This window comes from Gobio gobio (genome assembly GCF_949357685.1).
Source record: "Gobio gobio genome assembly, chromosome: 23".
Classification (NCBI taxonomy): domain Eukaryota; kingdom Metazoa; phylum Chordata; class Actinopteri; order Cypriniformes; family Gobionidae; genus Gobio; species Gobio gobio.
In genome coordinates this window covers 697,501-725,471 of record NC_137119.1, presented here as the reverse complement: position 1 = coordinate 725,471, position 27,971 = coordinate 697,501, and the positions used below count along the sequence as shown (strand labels likewise).

The 27,971-nt window shown below is 41.1% G+C and overlaps 1 protein-coding gene across 2 annotated transcripts in view; it reads right to left on the bottom strand.

The window, feature by feature from the left end:
• Positions 1 to 27,971, bottom strand: part of tmx3b (thioredoxin related transmembrane protein 3b) — an 84,620-nt gene that overhangs the window by 4,407 nt on the left and 52,242 nt on the right. For both annotated transcript variants that reach the window (XM_079805954.1, XM_079805955.1), the window contains 4 exons: positions 7,504 to 7,561; positions 7,381 to 7,434; positions 673 to 729; positions 438 to 567 (listed from right to left, as the gene is read on the bottom strand). In XM_079805954.1, coding sequence (XP_079662080.1) covers positions 438 to 567; positions 673 to 729; positions 7,381 to 7,434; positions 7,504 to 7,561 — 299 coding nt within the window. The remainder of the gene's footprint in view (positions 1 to 437; positions 568 to 672; positions 730 to 7,380; positions 7,435 to 7,503; positions 7,562 to 27,971) is intronic.

Here is a 27,971-nt window from a genome sequence, read left to right as displayed (position 1 = left end):
GTGGGTGGGATATATTAGGCAGCAAGTGAACATTGTGTCCTCAGAGTTGATGTGTTAGAAGCAGGAAAAATGGCCAAGCGTAAGGATTTGAGCGAGTTTGGGCCAGATTGTGATAGCATCTGTGGGATGAGCTGAACAAACAAGTCCGATCCATGGAGGACTTAAAGGATCTGCTGCTGACATCTTGGTGCCAGATACCACAGCACACCTTCAGGGGTCTAGAGGAGTCCATACCTCGGTCATTATGTTATGCCTGATCAGTGTATATTGGTTAAACTAATACTTCTAAAGCGTGTTTTAATCTCAGTCCAGGTTAGATCAACATGTTCTGAATGAGCTACTCATGGCTCAGGCATTGACCCGTGTTGACTAACTGAAGCCTATAGTCAGTGTCAGATGACAGGAAGTGATGCGAGCGGGAGGAAGTGATGCGTCACCGGAGCGCTGCCGTCCAGGACGCTGTGGAAGAAGCGCAGCATCTGCTCCAGACTCTCCAGCGGCTCCTCCGGCAGGAAGTACTGCTCATTAGAGGTGTTGAGGATGATGAGGCTGGGCACTGACACCTCACTGCAGAGGAAGAGGAAGAGGAGGAGATTATGGGATAGCATCCGTCAGCTGACACACACACACACACACACACACACACACACACACACATACACACACACTCACCCCATGATCAGGCTGTTGATGTAGTCGTTCCCGTCCATGTGGCCGAACTGGAAATCCCTGGAACGCAGAGAGCAAGAGACCCATGAGACCTACTGCCATCACACACACACACTACTGCCATATCACACACACACACACACACACACACACACACACACACACACACACACACACACACACACACACACACACACTACTGCCATATCACACACACACACACACACACACACACACACACACACACACACACACACACACACACACACACACACACACACACACACACACACACACACACACACACACACACTCACTACTGCAATATCACACACATACACACACACACACACACACACACACACACACACACACACACACTACTGCCATATCACACACACACACACACACACACACACACACACACACACACACACACACACACACACACACTACTGCCATCACACACACACACACACACACACACAACTGCCATCACACAGTGTGGGCTTTAGATCAATAATTCGATCAGTAATTTAGTTTAAATGGTTAATTTAGTTTATTATTTAGATTTATTTCAATGTTTATTTGAAAAATTGAGTGTCCCCAACTGAGCAAGCCAAGCCAGAGGCAACAGTGGCAAGGAAACCAAAACCCCATCAGGTGACCTAATGGAGAAAAATAAACCTTGTGAGAAACCAGGCTCAGTCGGGGGTGCCAGTTCTCCTCTGGCCAATTAACAAACAGCGTATGATTATTATTATTATTCTGGCAGCTTTACAGCTCAGAGGTCATAATAGATCAGAATATTCGAGGGACCGGGGGCAACATGCTGGAGACGGGTTTATTGAGGATGATGTTGATTAAATAATTATTAAAGTGCAATATTCGAATGATCAGAGGCAACACGCCGGAGACGGGTTTATTGAGGATGACATATCGATTTAAGTATTATTTAATTGTAATATTCGAACAATCTGAGTCAACACGCCGGAGACACACACACACACACTACTGCCATCACACACACTCACACACACACTACTGCCGGAGACACACACTCACACACACACTACTGCCATCACACACACACACACACACACACACACACACACACACACACACACACACACACACACACACACACACACACACACACACACACACACACACACACTACTGCCATCACACACACACACACACGCACTACTGCCATCACACACACACGCACGCACGCTGGTTCATAATTGGTTCATAGAGGGTTCATAGCTGGTTTACAGTGGGTACATAGAGGGTTTTAATTTGTTGTAATTATGTCAGTGTCCAGCACTTTGGCTAACCTCGGTTGTTTTAAATGTGCTTAACAAATAAAATTGTATTGTATTGTATTGTATTCATAGCTGGTTCATAATTGGTTCATAGAGGGTTCATAATTGGTTTACAGTGGGTTCATAGCTGGTTCATAATTGGTTCATAGAGGGTTAATAATTGGTTTACAGTGGGTTCATTATTGGTTCATAGAGGGTTCATAATTGGTTCATAGAGGGTTCATAGCTGGTTCATAATTGGTTTACATTGGGTTCATAGCTGGTTCATAGCGGGTTCATAATTGGTTTACAGTGGGTTCATAATTGGTTCATAGAGGGTTCATAGCGGGTTCATAATTGATTCATAGAGGGTTCATAGCTGGTTCATAATTGGTTTACAGTGGGTTCATAGCTGGTTCATAATTGTTCATAGAGGGTTCCAAATTGGTTTACAGTGGGTTCATAATTGGTTCATAGAGGGTTCATAGCGGGTTCATAATTGGTTCATAGAGGGTTCATTGCGGGTTCATAATTGGTTTACAGTGGGTTCATAATTGGTTCATATAGTGTTCATAGTGGGTTCATAGCTGGTTCATAATTGGTTTACAGTGGGTTCATAGCAGGTTCATAATTGGTTCATAGAGGGTTCATAATTGGTTTGCAGTGGGTTCATAGCTGGTTCATATAGGGTTCATAATTGGTTTACAGTGGGTTCATAGCTGGTTCATAATTGGTTCATAGAGGGTTCATAATTGGTTTACAGTGGGTTCATAATTGGTTCATAGAGGGTTCATAATTGGTTTACAGTGGGTTCATAGCTGGTTCATAATTGGTTCATAGAGGGTTCATAATTGGTTTACAGTGGGTTCATAGCTGGTTCATAATTGGTTCATAATTGGTTTACAGTGGGTTCATACCTGGTTCATAATTGGTTCATAGCTGGTTCATGGAGGGCTCATAATTGGTTCATAGCTGGTTCATAATTGGTTCATAGTAGGGATGTGACGGTGAGGAAATTTCCCCACCGGTTAATTGATGTGTGACAACACCGGTAGAGGGTTCATAGCTGGTTTACAGTGGGTTCATAATTGGTTCATAGAGGGTTCAAAGCTGGTTTACAGTGGGTTCATAGCGGGTTCATAATTGGTTTACAGTGGGTTCATAGCTGGTTCATAATTGGTTCATAGCTTTAATAATTTAAAAACCAATTATGAACCCTCTATGAACCAGCTATGAACCCACTGAAAACCAGTTATGAACCCTCAATGAACCAATTATGAACCAGCTATGAACCCTCTATGAACCAATTATGAACCCACTGTAAACCAATTATGAACCAATTATGAACCAGCTATGAACCCGCTGTAAACCAATTATGAACCCTCTATGAACCAATTATGAATCAGCTATGAACCCTCTATGAACCAATTATGAACCCACTGTAAATCAATTATGAACCCTCTATGAACCAATTATGAATCAGCTATGAACCCTCTATGAACCAATTATGAACCCACTGTAAACCAATTATGAACCAATTATGAACCAGCTATGAACCCACTGTAAACCAATTATGAACCCGCTATGAACCAATTATGAACCAGCTATGAACCCACTGTAAACCAATTATGAACCTTCTATGAACCAGCTATGAACCAATTATGAACCAACTGTCAACCAGCTATGAACCCTCTATGAACCAATTATGAACCAGCTATAAACCCACTGTAAACCAATTATGAACCCGCTTTGAACCAATTATGAACCCACTGTAAACCAATTATGAACCAGCTATGAACCAATTATGAACCCTCTGTGAACCAGCTATGAACCAATTATGAACCAGATATGAACCCACTGTAAACCAATTATGAACCCTCTATGAACCAGCTATGAACCCACTGTAAACCAATTATGAACCCTCTATGAACCAATTATGAACCAGCTATGAACCCACTGTAAACCAGCTATGAAACCTCTATGAACCAGCTATGAACCCACTGTAAACCCACTATGAACCAGCTATGAACCCACTGTAAACCAATTATGAACCCTCTATGGACCAATTATGAACCAGCTATGAACCCACTGTAAACCAATTATGAACCCGCTATGAACCAATTATGAACCAGCTATGAACCCACTGTAAACCAATTATGAACCCGCTATGAACCAATTATGAACCAGCTATGAACCAATTATGAGCCCTCTATGAACAAGCTATGAACCAATTATGAACCAGCTATGAACCCACTGTAAACCAATTATGAACCCTCTATGAACCAATTATGAACCCACTGTAAACCAGCTATGAACCCTCTATGAACCAATTATGAACCAGCTATGAACCCACTGTAAACCAGCTATGAACCATCTATGAACCAATTATGAACCCACTGTAAACCAGCTATGAACCCTCTATGAACCAATTATGAACCAGCTATGAACCCACTGTAAACCAGCTATGAACCATCTATGAACCAATTATGAACCCACTGTAAACCAGCTATGAACCCTCTATGAACCAATTATGAACCCACTGTAAACCAGCTATGAACCCTCTATGAACCAATTATGAACCCACTGTAAACCAGCTATGAACCCTCTATGAACCAATTATGAACCAGCTATGAACCCACTGTAAACCAATTATAAACCCACTTTGAACCAATTATGAACCAGCTATGAACCCACTGTAAACCAATTATGAACCCTCTATGAACCAATTATGAACCAGCTATGAACCCTCTATGAACCAATTATGAACCAGCTATGAACTCACTGTAAACCAATTATGAACCCTCTATGAACCAATTATGAACCAGCTATGAACCCACTGTAAACCAAGTATGAACCCTCTGTGAACCCTCTATGAACCAATTATGAACCAGCTATGAACCCACTGTAAACCAATTATGAACCAGCTATGAACCCACTGTAAACCAATTATGAACCCGCTATGAACCAATTATGAACCAGCTATGAACCAATTATGAACCAGCTATGAACCAATTATGAGCCCTCTATGAACCAGCAATGAACCAATTATGAACCAGCTATGAACCCACTGTAAACCAATTATGAACCCTCTATGAACCAATTATGAACCAATTATGAACCCACTGTAAACCAATTATGAACCCGCTATGAACCAATTATGAACCCGCTATGAACCCTCTATGAACCAATTATGAACCCACTGTAAACCAATTATGAACCCGCTATGAACCAATTATGAACCAGCTATGAACCCAATGTAAACCAATTATGAACTAGCTATGAACCCTCTATGAACCAATTATGAACCCCCTATGAACCAATTATGAACCCACTGTAAACCAATTATGAACCCTCTATGAACCAATTATGAACCAGCTATGAACCCATTGTAAACCAATTATGAACCCTCTATGAACCAATTTTGAACCCACTGTAAACCAATTATGAACCCGCTATGAACCCTCTATGAACCAATTATGAACCAGCTATGAACCCACAGTAAACCAATTATGAACCCTCTATGAACCAATTATGAACCAGCTATGAACCCACTGTAAACCAATTATGAACCCGCTATGAACCAATTATGAACCAGCTATGAACCCACTGTAAACCAGCTATGAACCCTCTATGAACCAATTATGAACCAGCTATGAACCCACTGTAAACCAGTTATGAACCAGCTATGAACCCACTGTAAACCAATTATGAACCCACTATGAACCAATTATGAACCAGCTATGAACCCACTGTAAACCAATTATGAACCAGCTATGAACCCACTGTAAACCAATTATGAACCCACTATGAACCAATTATGAACCAGCTATGAACCCACTGTAAACCAATTATGAACCAGCTATGAACTAGGCTTGCTACGATAGTCTGTGTTGCCGGTGTTACCGGTCTCCAGACTCAACACCGGTTACATCACTTGCCCACCGTGGCACCGCCCACCGTCTTTTAGATTTTTTTATAGTAATAAAATAATTTAGTTCAGTTAGAGAACAGACAATACAAATAAAAACTGAAAGTATCTGCTTAATAAAGCAGGATCCGACCGTGAGTCTCGGCAGCGGCAGGAGTCATTCATCAGATTTAAGAGTGAGTAGCTGACTGAGATGATCGCGCAAGATTTGGTTTCAAAGCGACACGTAAAAGCGGCTATTTAAGGGAGTTTGTCATTTGTTTTGTTGTTGTGTTTTTCATTAAAAATAATAGGCTAATGAACCCACAATTCAAGCAACCCGCAGCCGAATTGGCGCTAATTCAAAACTGAAAGTAAAATGTGCACGGCCGCACAGAGCGCGCATTGTTTACTTTGGCCTGGCTCCGCAGCGCGAGCCTCCGCGCTACGCTGACTGCGCGCATTTATTTTTGACGCGCGCACCGAATATAAACAAGGCTTCACGGACGAACTGTTATTCATTCATGGCGTGCATCTCAATCATAGACTGATCAATGCTTGATCAGTGCCCTGACTACTGAACTAGGGAACTGATTGAGACGCACCCATGGCCTCACAGAGCGCGCATTTACAGACGAGCTGTCATTCACGTGTGTGCGCGCTGGCGCGTTTTCAGTTCAGAGCGGTCGTGTGCATGTTACTTTCGGTTAGATAGAATTAGTGATTTAAAAGCCTCTGGTTTCCGGTCTGGTTTCCTAACACACATCTTGTCATGATGACACTTCAGCATATTTCATAAAGATAAAATCCCCAGGGCATTTGAATAAGTATATTGGGCAAATGTAGCCCTTTGAACCCTTTGAAGAGCTATTTCTATTTTCTACCATAAAAATGAGTTTATATGTATAAATGAATGATCTGATTGAGAGATGGTGTAATGTTAGACCGGAATGGACATTATGAACATCACTGGAGGAAAGATCAGGCCAACTCTCTGTGTGTGTCCTGTCAGGAGTGTGTGTGTGTGTGTGTGTGTGTGTGTGTGTGTGTGTGTGTGTGTGTGTGTGTGTGTGTGTGTGTGTGTGTGTGTGTGTGTGTGTGTGTGTGTGTGTGTGTGTGTGTGTGTGTGTGTGTGTGTGTGTGTGTGTGAGTGAGTGAGTGAGTGAGTGAGTGAGTGAGTGAGTGTGAGTGAGTGAGTGAGTGAGTGTGAGTGAGTGAGTGAGTGTGTGTGTGTGTGTGTGTGTGTGTGTGTGTGTGTGTGTGTGTGTGTGTGTGTGTGTGTGTGTGTGTGTGTGTGTGTGTGTGTGTGTGTGTGTGTGTGTGTGTGTGTGTGTGTGAGTGAGTGAGTGAGTGAGTGAGTGAGTGAGTGAGTGAGTGAGTGAGTGAGTGAGTGAGTGTGAGTGAGTGAGTGAGTGAGTGAGTGAGTGAGTGAGTGTGTGTGTGTGTGTGTGTGTGTGTGTGTGTGTGTGTGTGTGTGTGTGTGTGTGTGTGTCTCACCTGTTGAACTGATCCCGGTGCTCCGCTGCCACTCTCTGGATCAGACTTTTCAACCTGAGGGAGAATCAGATCTACAGTCAGTTCCTCAGCAGGAGAACAGAAGCTCTTCCCCCCCGGCCGTACCTGATGCTCTGCTCTGAGGGATCCTTCTCGTCCATCACCGCGATCGCCACCAGTTTACCTGCGGCACACACACACACACACGTTGGGGTTTCATGTTTTAAGGGGACTTTCCATAGGCGTAATGGTTTTTATACTGTATAAATTGTATATTCTATCCCCCTACACTGCCCCTGCCCCTAAACCTACCCATCACACACACACACACACACACACACACACACACACACACACACACACACACACACACACACACACACACACACACACACACACACACACACACACACACACACAGACACACACACACACAGACAGCCCCTGCCCCTAAACTTACCCATCACACACACACACACACTGCCCCTAAACCTACCCATCACACACACACACACACACACACACACACACACACACACACACACACACACACACACACACACACACACACACACACACACACACACACACACACACACACACACACACACACACACACACACACACACACACACAGCCCCTAAACCAACCCATCACACACACACACACACACACAAAAACACACACACACACACACACACACACACACACACACACACACACACACAGCCCCTAAACCAACCCATCACACACACACACACACACACACAAAAACACACACACACACACACACACACACACACACACACACACACACACACACACACACACACACACACACACACACACTGCCCCTAAACCTACCCATCACAGGAGACATTCTGCATTTTTACATTTTCAAAAAACATCACTTAGTCTGATTTATAAGATGTTTTCCTCATGGGGACCTAAAAATGTCCCCACAAGGATGAGGATTTCGGATATTGCCATCTTTGTGGGGACATTTTGTCCCAATTACGTAGGGATTACCAGTCCACACACACACACTCACCAGGGGTCTCATTTATAAACGTTGCGTACGCTCAAAAGAAGGCGTCCATCGCTCTCTACGCAATAATTGGTATTTATAAAAAGCAAACTTGATGGGAAAATGTGCGGTTCTTCACGCAAGCTCTGACCCAGGCGGACGCACAGAAACGGGTGAAGTGAGAAATGGCCACAACGACGGCAGATGAAGAAACACGTGAAAGTGTGTGAAACTGCAGACCGTTGTGTAAAAGAAATGGCAAAACTGCCTCTCATAAATAACATGAAGACTTCACAAAGCAAGCCTTACAATTAACAGCCGTTTGATCGATCTGCAGTAAAACAAACAAAATCAAACGAAAATTACAACACTAATGCAAATTAACACATATTGGCAAAAAGAAAAGTGAAATATGTTCTGCAATAATATTGGCATGTTATGCAATTCATCCTCATAAATAATAAGGTAAACATAATGAAATAGCTAATGTACAAAACTGATATTCTCGTCAATGTGTCCGTCTGGCGGAGCAGATATAGATGCAATTAGATAGACAGACAGACAGACAGACAGACAGACAGACAGACAGACAGACAGACAGACAGACAGACAGACAGAAAGACAGCTATATAGACAGACTAGAGGAAAACCCTTACAAGTGTTCTCACTGTGACAACAGATTCAGTGAGTCAGAACATCTTAAAAACCATGAGAGCATCCACACTAGAGGAAAACCCTTACAAGTGTTCACACTGTGACAAGAGATTCAGTCAGTCAGAACATCTTAAAAACCAAGAGAGCATCCACACTAGAGGAAAACCCTTACAAGTGTTCACACTGTGACAAGAGATTCAGTTAGTCAGAACATCTTAAAAACCATGAGAGCATCCACACTAGAGGAAAACCCTTACAAGTGTTCACACTGTGACAACAGATTCAGTCAGTCAGAACATCTTAAAAACCATGAGAGCATCCACACTAGAGGAAAATCCTTACAAGTGTTCACACTGTGACAAGAGATTCAGTTAGACAGAACATCTTAAAAACCATGAGAGCATCCACACTAGAGGAAAACCCTTACAAGTGTTCACACGGTGACAAGAGATTCAGTCAGTCAGGACATCTTAAAAACCATGAGAGCATCCACACTAGAGGAAAACCCTTACAAGTGTTCACACTGTGACAAGATATTCAGTCAGTCAGAACATCTTAAAACCCGTGAGAGCATCCACACTAGAGGAAAACCCTTACAAGTGTTCACACTGTGACAAGAGATTCAGTTAGACAGAACATCTTAAAAACCATGAGAGCATCCACACTAGAGGAAAATCCTTACAAGTGTTCACACTGTGACAACAGATTCAGTCAGGACATCTTAAAAACCATGAGAGCATCCACACTAGAGGAAAATCCTTACAAGTGTTCACACTGTGACAAGAGATTCAGTTAGACAGAACATCTTAAAAACCATGAGAGCATCCACACTAGAGGAAAACCCTTACAAGTGTTCACACTGTGACAAGAGATTCAGTTAGACAGAACATCTTAAAAACCATGAGAGCATCCACACTAGAGGAAAATCCTTACAAGTGTTCTCACTGTGACAAGAGATTCAGTTAGACAGAACATCTTAAAAACCATGAGAGCATCCACACTAGAGGAAAACCCTTACAAGTGTTCACACGGTGACAAGAGATTCAGTCAGTCAGGACATCTTAAAAACCATGAGAGCATCCACACTAGAGGAAAACCCTTACAAGTGTTCACACTGTGACAAGAGATTCAGTCAGTCAGGACATCTTAAAAACCATGAGAGCATCCACACTAGAGGAAAACCCTTACAAGTGTTCACACTGTGACAAGAGATTCAGTTAGACAGAACATCTTAAAAACCATGAGAGCATCCACACTAGAGGAAAACCCTTACAAGTGTTCACACGGTGACAAGAGATTCAGTCAGTCAGGACATCTTAAAAACCATGAGAGCATCCACACTAGAGGAAAACCCTTACAAGTGTTCTCACTGTGACAACAGATTCAGTCAGGACATCTTAAAAACCATGAGAGCATCCACACTAGAGGAAAACCCTTACAAGTGTTCACACTGTGAAAAGAGATTCAGTCAGTCAGAACATCTTAAAAACCAAGAGAGCATCCACACTAGAGGAAAACCCTTAAAAGTGTTCACACTGTGACAAGAGATTCAGTCAGTCAGAACATCTTAAAAACCAAGAGAGCATCCACACTAGAGGAAAACCCTTAAAAGTGTTCACACTGTGACAAGAGATTCAGTCAGTCAGAACATCTTAAAAATCCTGAGAGCATCCACACTAGAGGAAAACCCTTACAAGTGTTCACACTGTGACAAGAGATTCAGTTAGTCAGAACATCTTAAAAACCATGAGAGCATCCACACTAGAGGAAAACCCTTACAAGTGTTCACACTGTGACAAGAGATTCAGTTACTCAGAACATCTTAAAAACCATGAGAGCATCCACACTAGAGGAAAACCCTTACAAGTGTTCACACTGTGACAAGAGATTCAGTCAGTCAGAACATCTTAAAAACCGTGAGAGCATCCACACTAGAGGAAAACCCTTACAAGTGTTCTCACTGTGACAACAGATTCAGTCAGGACATCTTAAAAACCATGAGAGCATCCACACTAGAGGAAAACCCTTACAAGTGTTCACACTGTGACAAGAGATTCAGTTAGACAGAACATCTTAAAAACCATGAGAGCATCCACACTAGAGGAAAACCCTTACAAGTGTTCACACTGTGACAAGAGATTCAGTCAGTCAGGACATCTTAAAAACCATGAGAGCATCCACACTAGAGGAAACCCCTTACAAGTCTTCACACTGTGACAAGAGATTCAGTCAGTCAGAACATCTTAAAAACCATGAGAGCATCCACACTAGAGGAAAACCCTTACAAGTGTTCTCACTGTGACAACAGATTCAGTCAGGACATCTTAAAAACCATGAGAGCATCCACACTAGAGGAAAACCCTTACAAGTGTTCTCACTGTGACAACAGATTCAGTCAGTCAGGACATCTTAAAAACCATGAGAGCATCCACACTAGAGGAAAACCCTTACAAGTGTTCTCACTGTGACAACAGATTCAGTCAGTCAGAACATCTTAAAAATCAAGAGAGCATCCACACTAGAGGAAAACCCTTACAAGTGTTCACACTGTGACAAGAGATTCAGTCAGTCAGAACATCTTAAAAATCAAGAGAGCATCCACACTAGAGGAAACCCCTTACAAGTGTTCACACTGTGACAAGAGATTCAGTCAGTGAGAACATCTTAAAAACCATGAGAGCATCCACACTAGAGGAAACCCCTTACAAGTGTTCACACTGTGACAAGAGATTCAGTCAGTGAGAACATCTTAAAAACCATGAGAGCATCCACACTAGAGGAAAACCCTTACAAGTGTTCACACTGTGACAAGAGATTCAGTCAGTCAGAACATCTTAAAAATCAAGAGAGCATCCACACTAGAGGAAAACCCTTACAAGTGTTCACACTGTGACAAGAGATTCAGTTAGTCAGAACATCTTAAAAACCATGAGAGCATCCACACTAGAGGAAAACCCTTACAAGTGTTTACACTGTGACAAGAGATTCAGTCAGTCAGAACATCTTAAAGGGGGGGTGAAATGCTGTTTCATGCATACTGATCTTTTGGCACTGTTAAAGACTTGGATTCCCATGCTAAACATGGACACCGTTTCATAAGCTAAGGTGGACGTTTGATGGGAGTATTTCTTTGCCAAAATTAGTACTTCCTGTTAGTCATAAGTTTCGGAAAGTTTTTTTCGATCATGGGTCCGCTTGACGTCAACAGGGCGGAATTTCCTTGTATGAGCCGTACGGACAATTCTACCGGAAGAGCGCGCGCGAGAGAGAGAGAGCGTGAAAGCAATAGGCTACGCCCATCAAAGCGCTGGCTCGTACAGATGGAATTTGCTTTTCCGGATCAACAACTGAGTTGCGCAAATATTTATGTCTGTTCCCTGCATTTCGGTGCCGATTGTTTTATAAACAAGGCCCAGTTCGACGCCGGATTTTCAGATCGCCTAATACTGAAGAATGGAGCGGTCCCAGCGATAAAGGTCCCAACGTTGGAACCGCAGGTTTGACTGCTTCAAATGTCTGTTTTTGCCTATGCCCTTAAGTAGCCCAAACATGATCACGTATTGATCAATGGAGCATGCGATGTATAGTGTGTGTACATTTGTTTAGCTGGCCACTATATGTGTATGTTTGTGTATTGTAAAAGCACTCCAAACAACAATACACAAAGAATGGGGAAATATGTTGAACTAAATAAGCGCGCTTCTTCATTCAAATGCGCTACTATTCCATGTCTTTCTATGTAAACACTAGCCTGACGCGCAAAACCAGTCCGCTTACTACAAATCATGTCTTCACAAACCACGCGTAAACACACACACACATACACACACACACACACACACACACACACACACACATTGTAACACTCGCGCTTGACATGGTGTTCTAAATAACACAAGCCGCTAAACATATTATATAGTTAGTGTAACTTATACCACATAGTCGACGTCCTGCTCTAGCCGTTTTTGCTGCTGCTCCTGTTCAACTTCAGCCTCTGGGTCTGATTCCGGATCATAGATGTATGGCTGTATCTGATTAAAAGCCATTTTTTATGTTGAATAAAGTTTTTCCCCGCTTTTAGGGATGACGCAGCTTTCAGACCCACTCAACACAGTAACAGCAGCGCGCGCTCGACATTCTTTAGCTCCGCCCACACGATACGCCCCCAGCCGCACGGCTTTTTCCGGAAAGACTCGGAACAGCGCATCTTTCTTTTATAATTATAATAAAAATAAAGACTTTTCGGAGATATGCAGGATGCAGTGCTACTCTATAGGTACTCAAGATTGACATGAGACTGACTGAAACTGAGTGTTTCCCCCCCCCTTTAAAAACCATGAGCATCCACACTAGAGGAAAACCCTTACAAGTGTTTACACTGTGACAAGAGATTCAGTCAGTCAGAACATCTCAAAAACCATGAGAGCATCCACACTAGAAGAAAACCCTTACAAGTGTTCTCACTGTGACAACAGATTCAGTCAGGACATCTTTAAAACCATGAGAGCATCCACACTAGAGGAAAACCCTTACAAGTGTTCACACTGTGACAAGAGATTCAGTCAGTCAGAACATCTTAAAAACCCAGAGAGCATCCACACTAGAGGAAAACCCTTAAAAGTGTTCACACTGTGACAAGAGATTCAGTCAGTCAGAACATCTTAAAAATCCTGAGAGCATCCACACTAGAGGAAAACCCTTACAAGTGTTCATACTGTGACAAGAGATTCAGTTAGTCAGAACATCTTAAAAACCATGAGAGCATCCACACTACAGGAAAACCCTTACAAGTGTTCACACTGTGACAAGAGATTCAGTTGGTCAGAACATCTTAAAAACCATGAGAGCATCCACACTAGAGGAAAACCCTTACAAGTGTTCACACTGTGACAAGAGATTCAGTTAGCCAGAACATCTTAAAAAACATGAGAGCATCCACACTAGAGGAAAACCCTTACAAGTGTTCACACTGTGACAAGATATTCAGTCAGTCAGAACATCTTAAAAACCGTGAGAGCATCCACACTAGAGGAAAACCCTTACAAGTGTTCTCACTGTGACAACAGATTCAGTCAGGACATCTTAAAAACCATGAGAGCATCCACACTAGAGGAAAACCCTTACAAGTGTTCACACTGTGACAAGAGATTCAGTCAGTCAGGACATCTTAAAAATCAAGAGAGCATCCACACTAGAGGAAAACCCTTACAAGTGTTCACACTGTGACAACAGATTCAGTCAGGACATCTTAAAAACCATGAGAGCATCCACACTAGAGGAAAACCCTTACAAGTGTTCACACTGTGACAAGAGATTCAGTCAGTCAGGACATCTTAAAAACCATGAGAGCATCCACACTAGAGGAAAACCCTTACAAGTGTTCTCACTGTGACAACAGATTCAGTCAGACAGGACATCTTAAAAACCATGAGAGCATCCACACTAGAGGAAAACCCTTACAAGTGTTCACACTGTGACAAGAGATTCAGTCAGTCAGGACATCTTAAAAATCAAGAGAGCATCCACACTAGAGGAAAACCCTTACAAGTGTTCACACTGTGACAAGAGATTCAGTCAGGACAACTTAAAAACCATGAGAGCATCCACACTAGAGGAAAACCCTTACAAGTGTTCACACTGTGACAAGAGATTCAGTCAGTCAGAACATCTTAAAAACCATGAGAGCATCAACACTAGAGGAAAACCCTTACAAGTGTTCACACTGTGACAACAGATTCAGTCAGGACATCTTAAAAACCATGAGAGCATCCACACTAGAGGAAAACCCTTACAAGTGTTTACACTGTGACAAGAGATTCAGTCAGTCAGAACATCTCAAAAACCATGAGAGCATCCACACTAGAGGAAAACCCTTACAAGTGTTCACACTGTGACAACAGATTCAGTCAGGACATCTTAAAAACCATGAGAGCATCCACACTAGAGGAAAACCCTTACAAGTGTTTACACTGTGACAAGAGATTCAGTCAGTCAGAACATCTCAAAAACCATGAGAGCATCCACACTAGAAGAAAACCCTTACAAGTGTTCTCACTGTGACAACAGATTCAGTCAGGACATCTTTAAAACCATGAGAGCATCCACACTAGAGGAAAACCCTTACAAGTGTTCACACTGTGACAAGAGATTCAGTCAGTCAGAACATCTTAAAAACCCAGAGAGCATCCACACTAGAGGAAAACCCTTAAAAGTGTTCACACTGTGACAAGAGATTCAGTCAGTCAGAACATCTTAAAAATCCTGAGAGCATCCACACTAGAGGAAAACCCTTACAAGTGTTCACACTGTGACAAGAGATTCAGTTAGTCAGAACATCTTAAAAACCATGAGAGCATCCACACTACAGGAAAACCCTTACAAGTGTTCACACTGTGACAAGAGATTCAGTTGGTCAGAACATCTTAAAAACCATGAGAGCATCCACACTAGAGGAAAACCCTTACAAGTGTTCACACTGTGACAAGAGATTCAGTTAGCCAGAACATCTTAAAAAACATGAGAGCATCCACACTAGAGGAAAACCCTTACAAGTGTTCACACTGTGACAAGATATTCAGTCAGTCAGAACATCTTAAAAACCGTGAGAGCATCCACACTAGAGGAAAACCCTTACAAGTGTTCTCACTGTGACAAGAGATTCAGTTAGCCAGAACATCTTAAAAAACATGAGAGCATCCACACTAGAGGAAAACCCTTACAAGTGTTCACACTGTGACAAGATATTCAGTCAGTCAGAACATCTTAAAAACCATGAGAGCATCCACACTAGAGGAAAACCCTTACAAGTGTTCTCACTGTGACAACAGATTCAGTCAGGACATCTTAAAAACCATGAGAGCATCCACACTAGAGGAAAACCCTTACAAGTGTTCACACTGTGACAAGAGATTCAGTTACTCAGAACATCTTAAAAACCATGAGAGCATCCACACTAGAGGAAAACCCTTACAAGTGTTCACACTGTGACAAGATATTCAGTCAGTCAGAACATCTTAAAAACCGTGAGAGCATCCACACTAGAGGAAAACCCTTACAAGTGTTCTCACTGTGACAACAGATTCAGTCAGGACATCTTAAAAACCATGAGAGCATCCACACTAGAGGAAAACCCTTACAAGTGTTCACACTGTGACAAGAGATTCAGTTAGACAGAACATCTTAAAAACCATGAGAGCATCCACACTAGAGGAAAACCCTTACAAGTGTTCACACTGTGACAAGAGATTCAGTCAGTCAGGACATCTTAAAAACCATGAGAGCATCCACACTAGAGGAAAACCCTTACAAGTGTTCACACTGTGACAAGAGATTCAGTCAGTCAGGACATCTTAAAAACCATGAGAGCATCCACACTAGAGGAAACCCCTTACAAGTCTTCACACTGTGACAAGAGATTCAGTCAGTCAGAACATCTTAAAAACCATGAGAGCATCCACACTAGAGGAAAACCCTTACAAGTGTTCTCACTGTGACAACAGATTCAGTCAGGACATCTTAAAAACCATGAGAGCATCCACACTAGAGGAAAACCCTTACAAGTGTTCTCACTGTGACAACAGATTCAGTCAGTCAGGACATCTTAAAAACCATGAGAGCATCCACACTAGAGGAAAACCCTTACAAGTGTTCAGACTGTGACAAGAGATTCAGTCAGTCAGAACATCTTAAAAATCAAGAGAGCATCCACACTAGAGGAAAACCCTTACAAGTGTTCACACTGTGACAAGAGATTCAGTCAGTCAGAACATCTTAAAAATCAAGAGAGCATCCACACTAGAGGAAACCCCTTACAAGTGTTCACACTGTGACAAGAGATTCAGTCAGTGAGAACATCTTAAAAACCATGAGAGCATCCACACTAGAGGAAAACCCTTACAAGTGTTCACACTGTGACAAGAGATTCAGTCAGTCAGAACATCTTAAAAATCAAGAGAGCATCCACACTAGAGGAAAACCCTTACAAGTGTTCACACTGTGACAAGAGATTCAGTTAGTCAGAACATCTTAAAAACCATGAGAGCATCCACACTAGAGGAAAACCCTTACAAGTGTTTACACTGTGACAAGAGATTCAGTCAGTCAGAACATCTTAAAGGGGGGGTGAAATGCTGTTTCATGCATACTGATCTTTTGGCACTGTTAAAGACTTGGATTCCCATGCTAAACATGGACACCGTTTCATAAGCTAAGGTGGACGTTTGATGGGAGTATTTCTTTGCCAAAATTAGTACTTCCTGTTAGTCATAAGTTTCGGAAAGTTTTTTTCGATCATGGGTCCGCTTGACGTCAACAGGGCGGAATTTCCTTGTATGAGCCGTACGGACAATTCTACCGGAAGAGCGCGCGCGAGAGAGAGAGAGCGTGAAAGCAATAGGCTACGCCCATCAAAGCGCTGGCTCGTACAGATGGAATTTGCTTTTCCGGATCAACAACTGAGTTGCGCAAATATTTATGTCTGTTCCCTGCATTTCGGTGCCGATTGTTTTATAAACAAGGCCCAGTTCGACGCCGGATTTTCAGATCGCCTAATACTGAAGAATGGAGCGGTCCCAGCGATAAAGGTCCCAACGTTGGAACCGCAGGTTTGACTGCTTCAAATGTCTGTTTTTGCCTATGCCCTTAAGTAGCCCAAACATGACCACGTATTGATCAATGGAGCATGCGATGTATAGTGTGTGTACATTTGTTTAGCTGGCCACTATATGTGTATGTTTGTGTATTGTAAAAGCACTCCAAACAACAATACACAAAGAATGGGGAAATATGTTGAACTAAATAAGCGCGCTTCTTCATTCAAATGCGCTACTATTCCATGTCTTTCTATGTAAACACTAGCCTGACGCGCAAAACCAGTCCGCTTACTACAAATCATGTCTTCACAAACCACGCGTAAACACACACACACATACACACACACACACACACACACACACACACACACACACACACACACACACACATTGTAACACTCGCGCTTGACATGGTGTTCTAAATAACACAAGCCGCTAAACATATTATATAGTTAGTGTAACTTATACCACATAGTCGACGTCCTGCTCTAGCCGTTTTTGCTGCTGCTCCTGTTCAACTTCAGCCTCTGGGTCTGATTCCGGATCATAGATGTATGGCTGTATCTGATTAAAAGCCATTTTTTATGTTGAATAAAGTTTTTCCCCGCTTTTAGGGATGACGCAGCTTTCAGACCCACTCAACACAGTAACAGCAGCGCGCGCTCGACATTCTTTAGCTCCGCCCACACGATACGCCCCCAGCCGCACGGCTTTTTCCGGAAAGACTCGGAACAGCGCATCTTTCTTTTATAATTATAATAAAAATAAAGACTTTTCGGAGATATGCAGGATGCAGTGCTACTCTATAGGTACTCAAGATTGACATGAGACTGACTGAAACTGAGTGTTTCCCCCCCCCTTTAAAAACCATGAGCATCCACACTAGAGGAAAACCCTTACAAGTGTTTACACTGTGACAAGAGATTCAGTCAGTCAGAACATCTCAAAAACCATGAGAGCATCCACACTAGAAGAAAACCCTTACAAGTGTTCTCACTGTGACAACAGATTCAGTCAGGACATCTTTAAAACCATGAGAGCATCCACACTAGAGGAAAACCCTTACAAGTGTTCACACTGTGACAAGAGATTCAGTCAGTCAGAACATCTTAAAAACCCAGAGAGCATCCACACTAGAGGAAAACCCTTACAAGTGTTCACACTGTGACAACAGATTCAGTTAGTCAGAACATCTTAAAAACCATGAGAGCATCCACACTACAGGAAAACCCTTACAAGTGTTCACACTGTGACAAGAGATTCAGTCAGTCAGAACATCTTAAAAACCCAGAGAGCATCCACACTAGAGGAAAACCCTTACAAGTGTTCACACTGTGACAAGAGATTCAGTTAGTCAGGACATCTTAAAACCCGTGAGAGCATCCACACTAGAGGAAAACCCTTACAAGTGTTCTCACTGTGACAACAGATTCAGTCAGGACATCTTAAAAACCATGAGAGCATCCACACTAGAGGAAAATCCTTACAAGTGTTCACACTGTGACAAGAGATTCAGTTAGACAGAACATCTTAAAAACCATGAGAGCATCCACACTAGAGGAAAACCCTTACAAGTGTTCACACTGTGACAAGAGATTCAGTTGGTCAGAACATCTTAAAAACCATGAGAGCATCCACACTAGAGGAAAACCCTTACAAGTGTTCACACTGTGACAAGAGATTCAGTTAGCCAGAACATCTTAAAAAACATGAGAGCATCCACACTAGAGGAAAACCCTTACAAGTGTTCACACTGTGACAAGATATTCAGTCAGTCAGAACATCTTAAAAACCGTGAGAGCATCCACACTAGAGGAAAACCCTTACAAGTGTTCTCACTGTGACAACAGATTCAGTCAGGACATCTTAAAAACCATGAGAGCATCCACACTAGAGGAAAACCCTTACAAGTGTTCACACTGTGACAAGAGATTCAGTCAGTCAGGACATCTTAAAAATCAAGAGAGCATCCACACTAGAGGAAAACCCTTACAAGTGTTCACACTGTGACAACAGATTCAGTCAGGACATCTTAAAAACCATGAGAGCATCCACACTAGAGGAAAACCCTTACAAGTGTTCACACTGTGACAAGAGATTCAGTCAGACAGGACATCTTAAAAACCATGAGAGCATCCACACTAGAGGAAAACCCTTACAAGTGTTCTCACTGTGACAACAGATTCAGTCAGACAGGACATCTTAAAAACCATGAGAGCATCCACACTAGAGGAAAACCCTTACAAGTGTTCACACTGTGACAAGAGATTCAGTCAGTCAGGACATCTTAAAAATCAAGAGAGCATCCACACTAGAGGAAAACCCTTACAAGTGTTCACACTGTGACAAGAGATTCAGTCAGGACAACTTAAAAACCATGAGAGCATCCACACTAGAGGAAAACCCTTACAAGTGTTCACACTGTGACAAGAGATTCAGTCAGTCAGAACATCTTAAAAACCATGAGAGCATCAACACTAGAGGAAAACCCTTACAAGTGTTCACACTGTGACAACAGATTCAGTCAGGACATCTTAAAAACCATGAGAGCATCCACACTAGAGGAAAACCCTTACAAGTGTTTACACTGTGACAAGAGATTCAGTCAGTCAGAACATCTTAAAAATCAAGAGCGCATCCACACTAGAGGAAAACCCTTACAAGTGTTCACACTGTGACAACAGATTCAGTCAGGACATCTTAAAAACCATGAGAGCATCCACACTAGAGGAAAACCCTTACAAGTGTTCACACTGTGACAAGAGATTCAGTCAGTCAGAACATCTTAAAAACCGTGAGAGCATCCACACTAGAGGAAAACCCTTAAAAGTGTTCTCACTGTGACAACAGATTCAGACAGGACATCTTAAAAACCATGAGAGCATCCACACTAGAGGAAAACCCTTACAAGTGTTCACACTGTGACAAGAGATTCAGTTAGTCAGAACATCTCAAAAACCATGAGAGCATCCACACTAGAGGAAACCCCTTACAAGTGTTCTCACTGTGACAAGAGATTCAGTTAGTCAGAACATCTTAAAAACCATGAGAGCATCCAAACTAGAGGAAAACCCTTAAAAGTGTTCACACTGTGACAAGAGATTCAGTCAGTCAGGACATCTCAAAAACCATGAGAGCATCCACACTAGAGGAAAACCCTTACAAGTGTTCACACGGTGACAAGAGATTCAGTTAGTCAGAACATCTAAAAAATCATGAGAGCATCCACACTAGAGGAAAACCCTTACAAGTGTTCACACTGTGACAAGAGATTCAGTTAGTCAGAACATCTTAAAAATCATGAGAGCATCCACACTAGAGGAAAACCCTTACAAGTGTTTACACTGTGACAAGAGATTCAGTCAGTCAGAACATCTTAAAAACCATGAGCATCCACACTAGAGGAAAACCCTTACAAGTGTTTACACTGTGACAAGAGATTCAGTCAGTCAGAACATCTCAAAAACCATGAGAGCATCCACACTAGAGGACAACCCTTACAAGTGTTCTCACTGTGACAACAGATTCAGTCAGAACATCTTAAAAATCATGAGAGCATCCACACTAGAGGAAAACCCTTACAAGTGTTTACACTGTGACAAGAGATTCAGTCAGTCAGAACATCTTAAAAAACATGAGAGCATCCACACTAGAGGAAAACCCTTACAAGTGTTCACACTGTGACAAGATATTCAGTCAGTCAGAACATCTTAAAAACCGTGAGAGCATCCACACTAGAGGAAAACCCTTACAAGTGTTCTCACTGTGACAACAGATTCAGTCAGGACATCTTAAAAACCATGAGAGCATCCACACTAGAGGAAAACCCTTACAAGTGTTCACACTGTGACAAGAGATTCAGTCAGTCAGGACATCTTAAAAATCAAGAGAGCATCCACACTAGAGGAAAACCCTTACAAGTGTTCACACTGTGACAACAGATTCAGTCAGGACATCTTAAAAACCATGAGAGCATCCACACTAGAGGAAAACCCTTACAAGTGTTCACACTGTGACAAGAGATTCAGTCAGTCAGAACATCTTAAAAATCATGAGAGCATCCACACTAGAGGAAAACCCTTACAAGTGTTCACACTGTGACAAGAGATTCAGTTAGTCAGGACATCTTAAAAACCATGAGAGCATCCACACTAGAGGAGAACCCTTACAAGTGTTCACACTGTGACAAGAGATTCAGTCAGTCAGAACATCTTAAAAACCATGAGAGCATCCACACTAGAGGAAAACCCTTACAAGTGTTCTCACTGTGACAACAGATTCAGTCAGGACATCTTAAAAACCATGAGAGCATCCACACTAGAGGAAAACCCTTACAAGTGTTCACACTGTGACAAGAGATTCAGTCAGTCAGAACATCTTAAAAACCATGAGAGCATCCACACTAGAGGAAAACCCTTACAAGTGTTCACACTGTGACAAGAGATTCAGTCAGTCAGAACATCTTAAAAACCATGAGAGCATCCACACTAGAGGAAAACCCTTACAAGTGTTCTCACTGTGACAAGAGATTCAGTTGGTCAGAACATCTTAAAAACCATGAGAGCATCCACACTAGAGGAAAACCCTTACAAGTGTTCACACTGTGACAAGAGATTCAGTTAGCCAGAACATCTTAAAAAACATGAGAGCATCCACACTAGAGGAAAACCCTTACAAGTGTTCACACTGTGACAAGAGATTCAGTTAGCCAGAACATCTTAAAAACCATGAGAGCATCCACACTAGAGGAAAACCCTTACAAGTGTTCACACTGTGACAAGAGATTCAGTTAGCCAGAACATCTTAAAAAACATGAGAGCATCCACACTAGAGGAAAACCCTTACAAGTGTTCACACTGTGACAAGAGATTCAGTCAGTCAGGACATCTTAAAAATCAAGAGAGCATCCACACTAGAGGAAAACCCTTACAAGTGTTCACACTGTGACAACAGATTCAGTCAGGACATCTTAAAAACCATGAGAGCATCCACACTAGAGGAAAACCCTTAACCTGTTAAACTGCAACCCCACTTTGGGGCTCACAGCTGAAAACGACCTACCTGAATTAAAACAATTATAGCTCCTGAGAACAGTGTGCTACAGGCACAATTAAGGTATCTTTGGAAAGAAGACACTTGGGACTCTACTAAAAAGCAATCAGAGTTGATAATTCTCAAACAGATAAAAAATTATAATAGTTGAAATGCCTCAAAAATTATTTGCACTACACAGAATGTTGTATTATTTCATGTAAAAATATATGAAAATAGACCTGGAGGAATCCAGTTCAGTTATGGATTGAAAGCCACACGACTTATCAGTTTATATTTCAAGTTTGAGGAAGATATAATGAAAAATGTGGTTCCTGCAAGCTTTTTTCCAAGACTATGTCTGTTCCATTTCTCCCTCCGCCTGCTTGAGGCACATCCCCAGAAATGACATCTCCCAACTAAAACAATTGCAGTTGCTAAACAATTTGCACTACATGCACAATTTAGACATCTTTAAAAAGAAGACACTTTACAGTTTATTACCCAAACATTAAAGTAGAAAAAAACTTAGAAAGACAAACAGTTATAGAAGTTGAAGTGTCTTGAAGATGATTTGTGCTACAATGAACACTTTATTATTTGATGTAAAAATATATGAAAATAAGCCTGGAGGAATCCAGTTAGTTAATGAATTGAAAGGCAAAAGTCTCATCAGTTTATATTTAAAATTTGACGAAGATATCATGAAAAATGGGGTTCCTGCATGCTTTTTTCTAAGAATATGTCCAGGTGCCAAGAAACCTACAGGAGACTTGATAACCTAATGTTATGAAGTGTACTGCAAGCTGTTTTAGCCATCATATATGATGCTTGAAAGCTTTTTCAACTATAAAATAATAGGCAGAACCATAAGACTTTGTATTAGTGATTTATTTGTACAACAGAACTTATAAAAATATAATAAAAATGAAATATTAATAAAAAAGAGCTAAACTTCTTTGCAACTGAAAATACAACAAGTAATATAAGTATAATAACTATAAATATAACTAGTAATATAAATAACAATATAATATAAATATATAGCTATAAAAACACACACAATTTGCAAATGTAAAAAAAAAAAACATTTACTGGCCTTTTACTGGCGGATTCAGGTCTACAACAGCAAGTGCAGATCTTGAAGAATCTGAAAGCGTTCTTCTCTTTTCTGCTGGTTGGCTGGTGCTTGGATGCCATAGCTCATCTGAAGACTCAACCTGATGCCTGTAGAATGGCAAGGAAAGGAAAGAGAATTAGCACTGCATGTCCTATTTCTGTATAGTTTGCCCATTCAATCAACAATCACACTGTCATTATTCACTCTAATTACAGGCCATCCCATGAACAATGAAACTGATGGGCAGTCGGTTAGACAGCATTCATATTGACGGCGGCCCATACATTCTCACACAGCCCAAGCATCAATCTAACGGCCGGCTATACAGTGAGCATTCATATTGATGGCCACCTATACATTCTCACACAGTCCTACAATCAATATAATGGCCGGTGAAACAGTGAGCATTCAACAATCACACAGATGGTCGGCCGTCCAGAACTTTTCTTTTTTCGTCAATTTGTTTTTGTAGCACAGGGGAAAAAAAATGCATTTTATATATTATATATATATTTTTTTTTTTTTCTGTGTGCGCTAGAAAAAATGCTAAATATCAGTATATGTATAATCTATACTGGTATATTGTAATTTTTCTAGCACACAGGAAAAACATAAAATAAATACAGTCTCAATATATATATATATATATATATATATATATATATATATATATATATATATATATATATATATATAAACAATTACATGTGTTATATATATATATATGTTTTATTTACACACACATGGGGAAAAATTATATATACTTTTTCCCCATGTGTGCTAGGAAAAATGCAAAATATCAGCATATGTATAATGCATACTGGTATATTGTAATTTTTCTAGCACACAGGAAAAACATAAAATAAATACAGTCTCAATATATATATATATATATATATATATATATATATATATATATATATATATATATATATATATATATATATATATATATATATATATATATATATATATAAACAATTACATGTGTTATATATATATATGTTTTATTTACACACACATGGGGAAAAATTATATACTTTTTCCCCATGTGTGCTAGGAAAAATGCAAAATATCAGCATATGTATAATGCATACTGGTATATTGCATTTTTTCTAGCACACAGAAACAATAAAATACATACATTCTCACACACATTCTCAATATACATAAACAACTACACATAGCAACTCACCGGTATGTTATTGGATCAACTTCTCTGTCAACAAGCACCGTCACCGCTGTGTTCACTCTCCTTTTTCACATCGCTGCTTCGAGTGAGCTCAAATAAAGCATCTTCAGCCCAATAAAAACTTCTTTTGACGATCCATTGGATAATACATTCCGTCCAGTTAGTAAGATTAGCAAACAGTTACTACAAAGAGACCTCTGTTTGTTTACTAGCGCGTTAGCTTTTAGCTGTCAGATGGGGGGTGTCAGGCTCGCAGCATCTCGTCGGAGATAGCGCCACATTGGCACATTCAGATGAATAAATATTCACGCCCATGTGACAAACATACACATGCAAGGTCTCGTTGGAATCGTGTGCTCATTGGCTACATTTTCTGTCAGTCATGACGATTCAATGCTTTTATTGGCTCCAGATAAACAGACATTATCATTGGATGAGCACGTCATGACATCAGATAAAACGATCGCTATGGTTGGATATTTTTGACTATATCGCGGCTATCTTTGCATGTTTTTGAGTGGGGTTAGTTGGATTTTGTTCGTAACATTCTAAGCTTTAAACCCATGCCACTTTATTCTACCGGGAGACTGTTTTTGGTGCATTATTTTATTGCATAACAGTCTAGTATGATACTTCGCTCCGCAGAAATGCAATGTAAACAAAGGATTAACCATCAATATTACACCGTTATTGTTTCGTTGGATTAAAATGCTCTATGGGATGTTATTCAGTGGACCCTCACCTTTCCATTCGTTCTGGAATTGTTTGCAATGGATGCGTGTGTGGCTCGTAATTAGGACACTAAAGGTATGTACTCTGTTTTTATTTATAAAATCGTTGATGTGTATTGCTTACATTGATGCAAAAATACAGCCGTTATAAGCTTTTCAATGAAAAACAGTGGTCTGTCCTCGATGCTTGAGGTTTAGACCTTTAGAATGATATATAGTTTGTCAAGATTAATGATGTTTTTTTACGTTAAATCTATTAACAAACATTACACTCGTGCTAAAAATAGCGCTTCAACCCGTGCACGCGCTCATGAAGCTTATCAGGTTAAAAGTGTTCACACTGTGACAAGAGATTCAGTCAGTCAGGACATCTTAAAAACCATGAGAGCATCCACACTAGAGGAAAACCCTTACAAGTGTTCTCACTGTGACAACAGATTCAGTCAGACAGGACATCTTAAAAACCATGAGAGCATCCACACTAGAGGAAAACCCTTACAAGTGTTCACACTGTGACAAGAGATTCAGTCAGTCAGGACATCTTAAAAATCAAGAGAGCATCCACACTAGAGGAAAACCCTTACAAGTGTTCACACTGTGACAAGAGATTCAGTCAGGACAACTTAAAAACCATGAGAGCATCCACACTAGAGGAAAACCCTTACAAGTGTTCACACTGTGACAAGAGATTCAGTCAGTCAGAACATCTTAAAAACCATGAGAGCATCAACACTAGAGGAAAACCCTTACAAGTGTTCACACTGTGACAACAGATTCAGTCAGGACATCTTAAAAACCATGAGAGCATCCACACTAGAGGAAAACCCTTACAAGTGTTTACACTGTGACAAGAGATTCAGTCAGTCAGAACATCTTAAAAATCAAGAGCGCATCCACACTAGAGGAAAACCCTTACAAGTGTTCACACTGTGACAACAGATTCAGTCAGGACATCTTAAAAACCATGAGAGCATCCACACTAGAGGAAAACCCTTACAAGTGTTCACACTGTGACAAGAGATTCAGTCAGTCAGAACATCTTAAAAACCGTGAGAGCATCCACACTAGAGGAAAACCCTTAAAAGTGTTCTCACTGTGACAACAGATTCAGACAGGACATCTTAAAAACCATGAGAGCATCCACACTAGAGGAAAACCCTTACAAGTGTTCACACTGTGACAAGAGATTCAGTTAGTCAGAACATCTCAAAAACCATGAGAGCATCCACACTAGAGGAAACCCCTTACAAGTGTTCTCACTGTGACAAGAGATTCAGTCAGTCAGGACATCTTAAAAACCATGAGAGCATCCAAACTAGAGGAAAACCCTTACAAGTGTTCACACTGTGACAAGAGATTCAGTCAGTCAGGACATCTCAAAAACCATGAGAGCATCCACACTAGAGGAAAACCCTTACAAGTGTTCACACTGTGACAAGAGATTCAGTTAGTCAGAACATCTTAAAAATCATGAGAGCATCAACACTAGAGGAAAACCCTTACAAGTGTTTACACTGTGACAAGAGATTCAGTCAGTCAGAACATCTCAAAAACCATGAGAGCATCCACACTAGAGGACAACCCTTACAAGTGTTCTCACTGTGACAACAGATTCAGTCAGAACATCTTAAAAATCATGAGAGCATCCACACTAGAGGAAAACCCTTACAAGTGTTTACACTGTGACAAGAGATTCAGTCAGTCAGAACATCTTAAAAAACATGAGAGCATCCACACTAGAGGAAAACCCTTACAAGTGTTCACACTGTGACAAGATATTCAGTCAGTCAGAACATCTTAAAAACCGTGAGAGCATCCACACTAGAGGAAAACCCTTACAAGTGTTCTCACTGTGACAACAGATTCAGTCAGGACATCTTAAAAACCATGAGAGCATCCACACTAGAGGAAAACCCTTACAAGTGTTCACACTGTGACAAGAGATTCAGTCAGTCAGGACATCTTAAAAATCAAGAGAGCATCCACACTAGAGGAAAACCCTTACAAGTGTTCACACTGTGACAACAGATTCAGTCAGGACATCTTAAAAACCATGAGAGCATCCACACTAGAGGAAAACCCTTACAAGTGTTCACACTGTGACAAGAGATTCAGTCAGTCAGAACATCTTAAAAATCATGAGAGCATCCACACTAGAGGAAAACCCTTACAAGTGTTCACACTGTGACAAGAGATTCAGTTAGTCAGGACATCTTAAAAACCATGAGAGCATCCACACTAGAGGAGA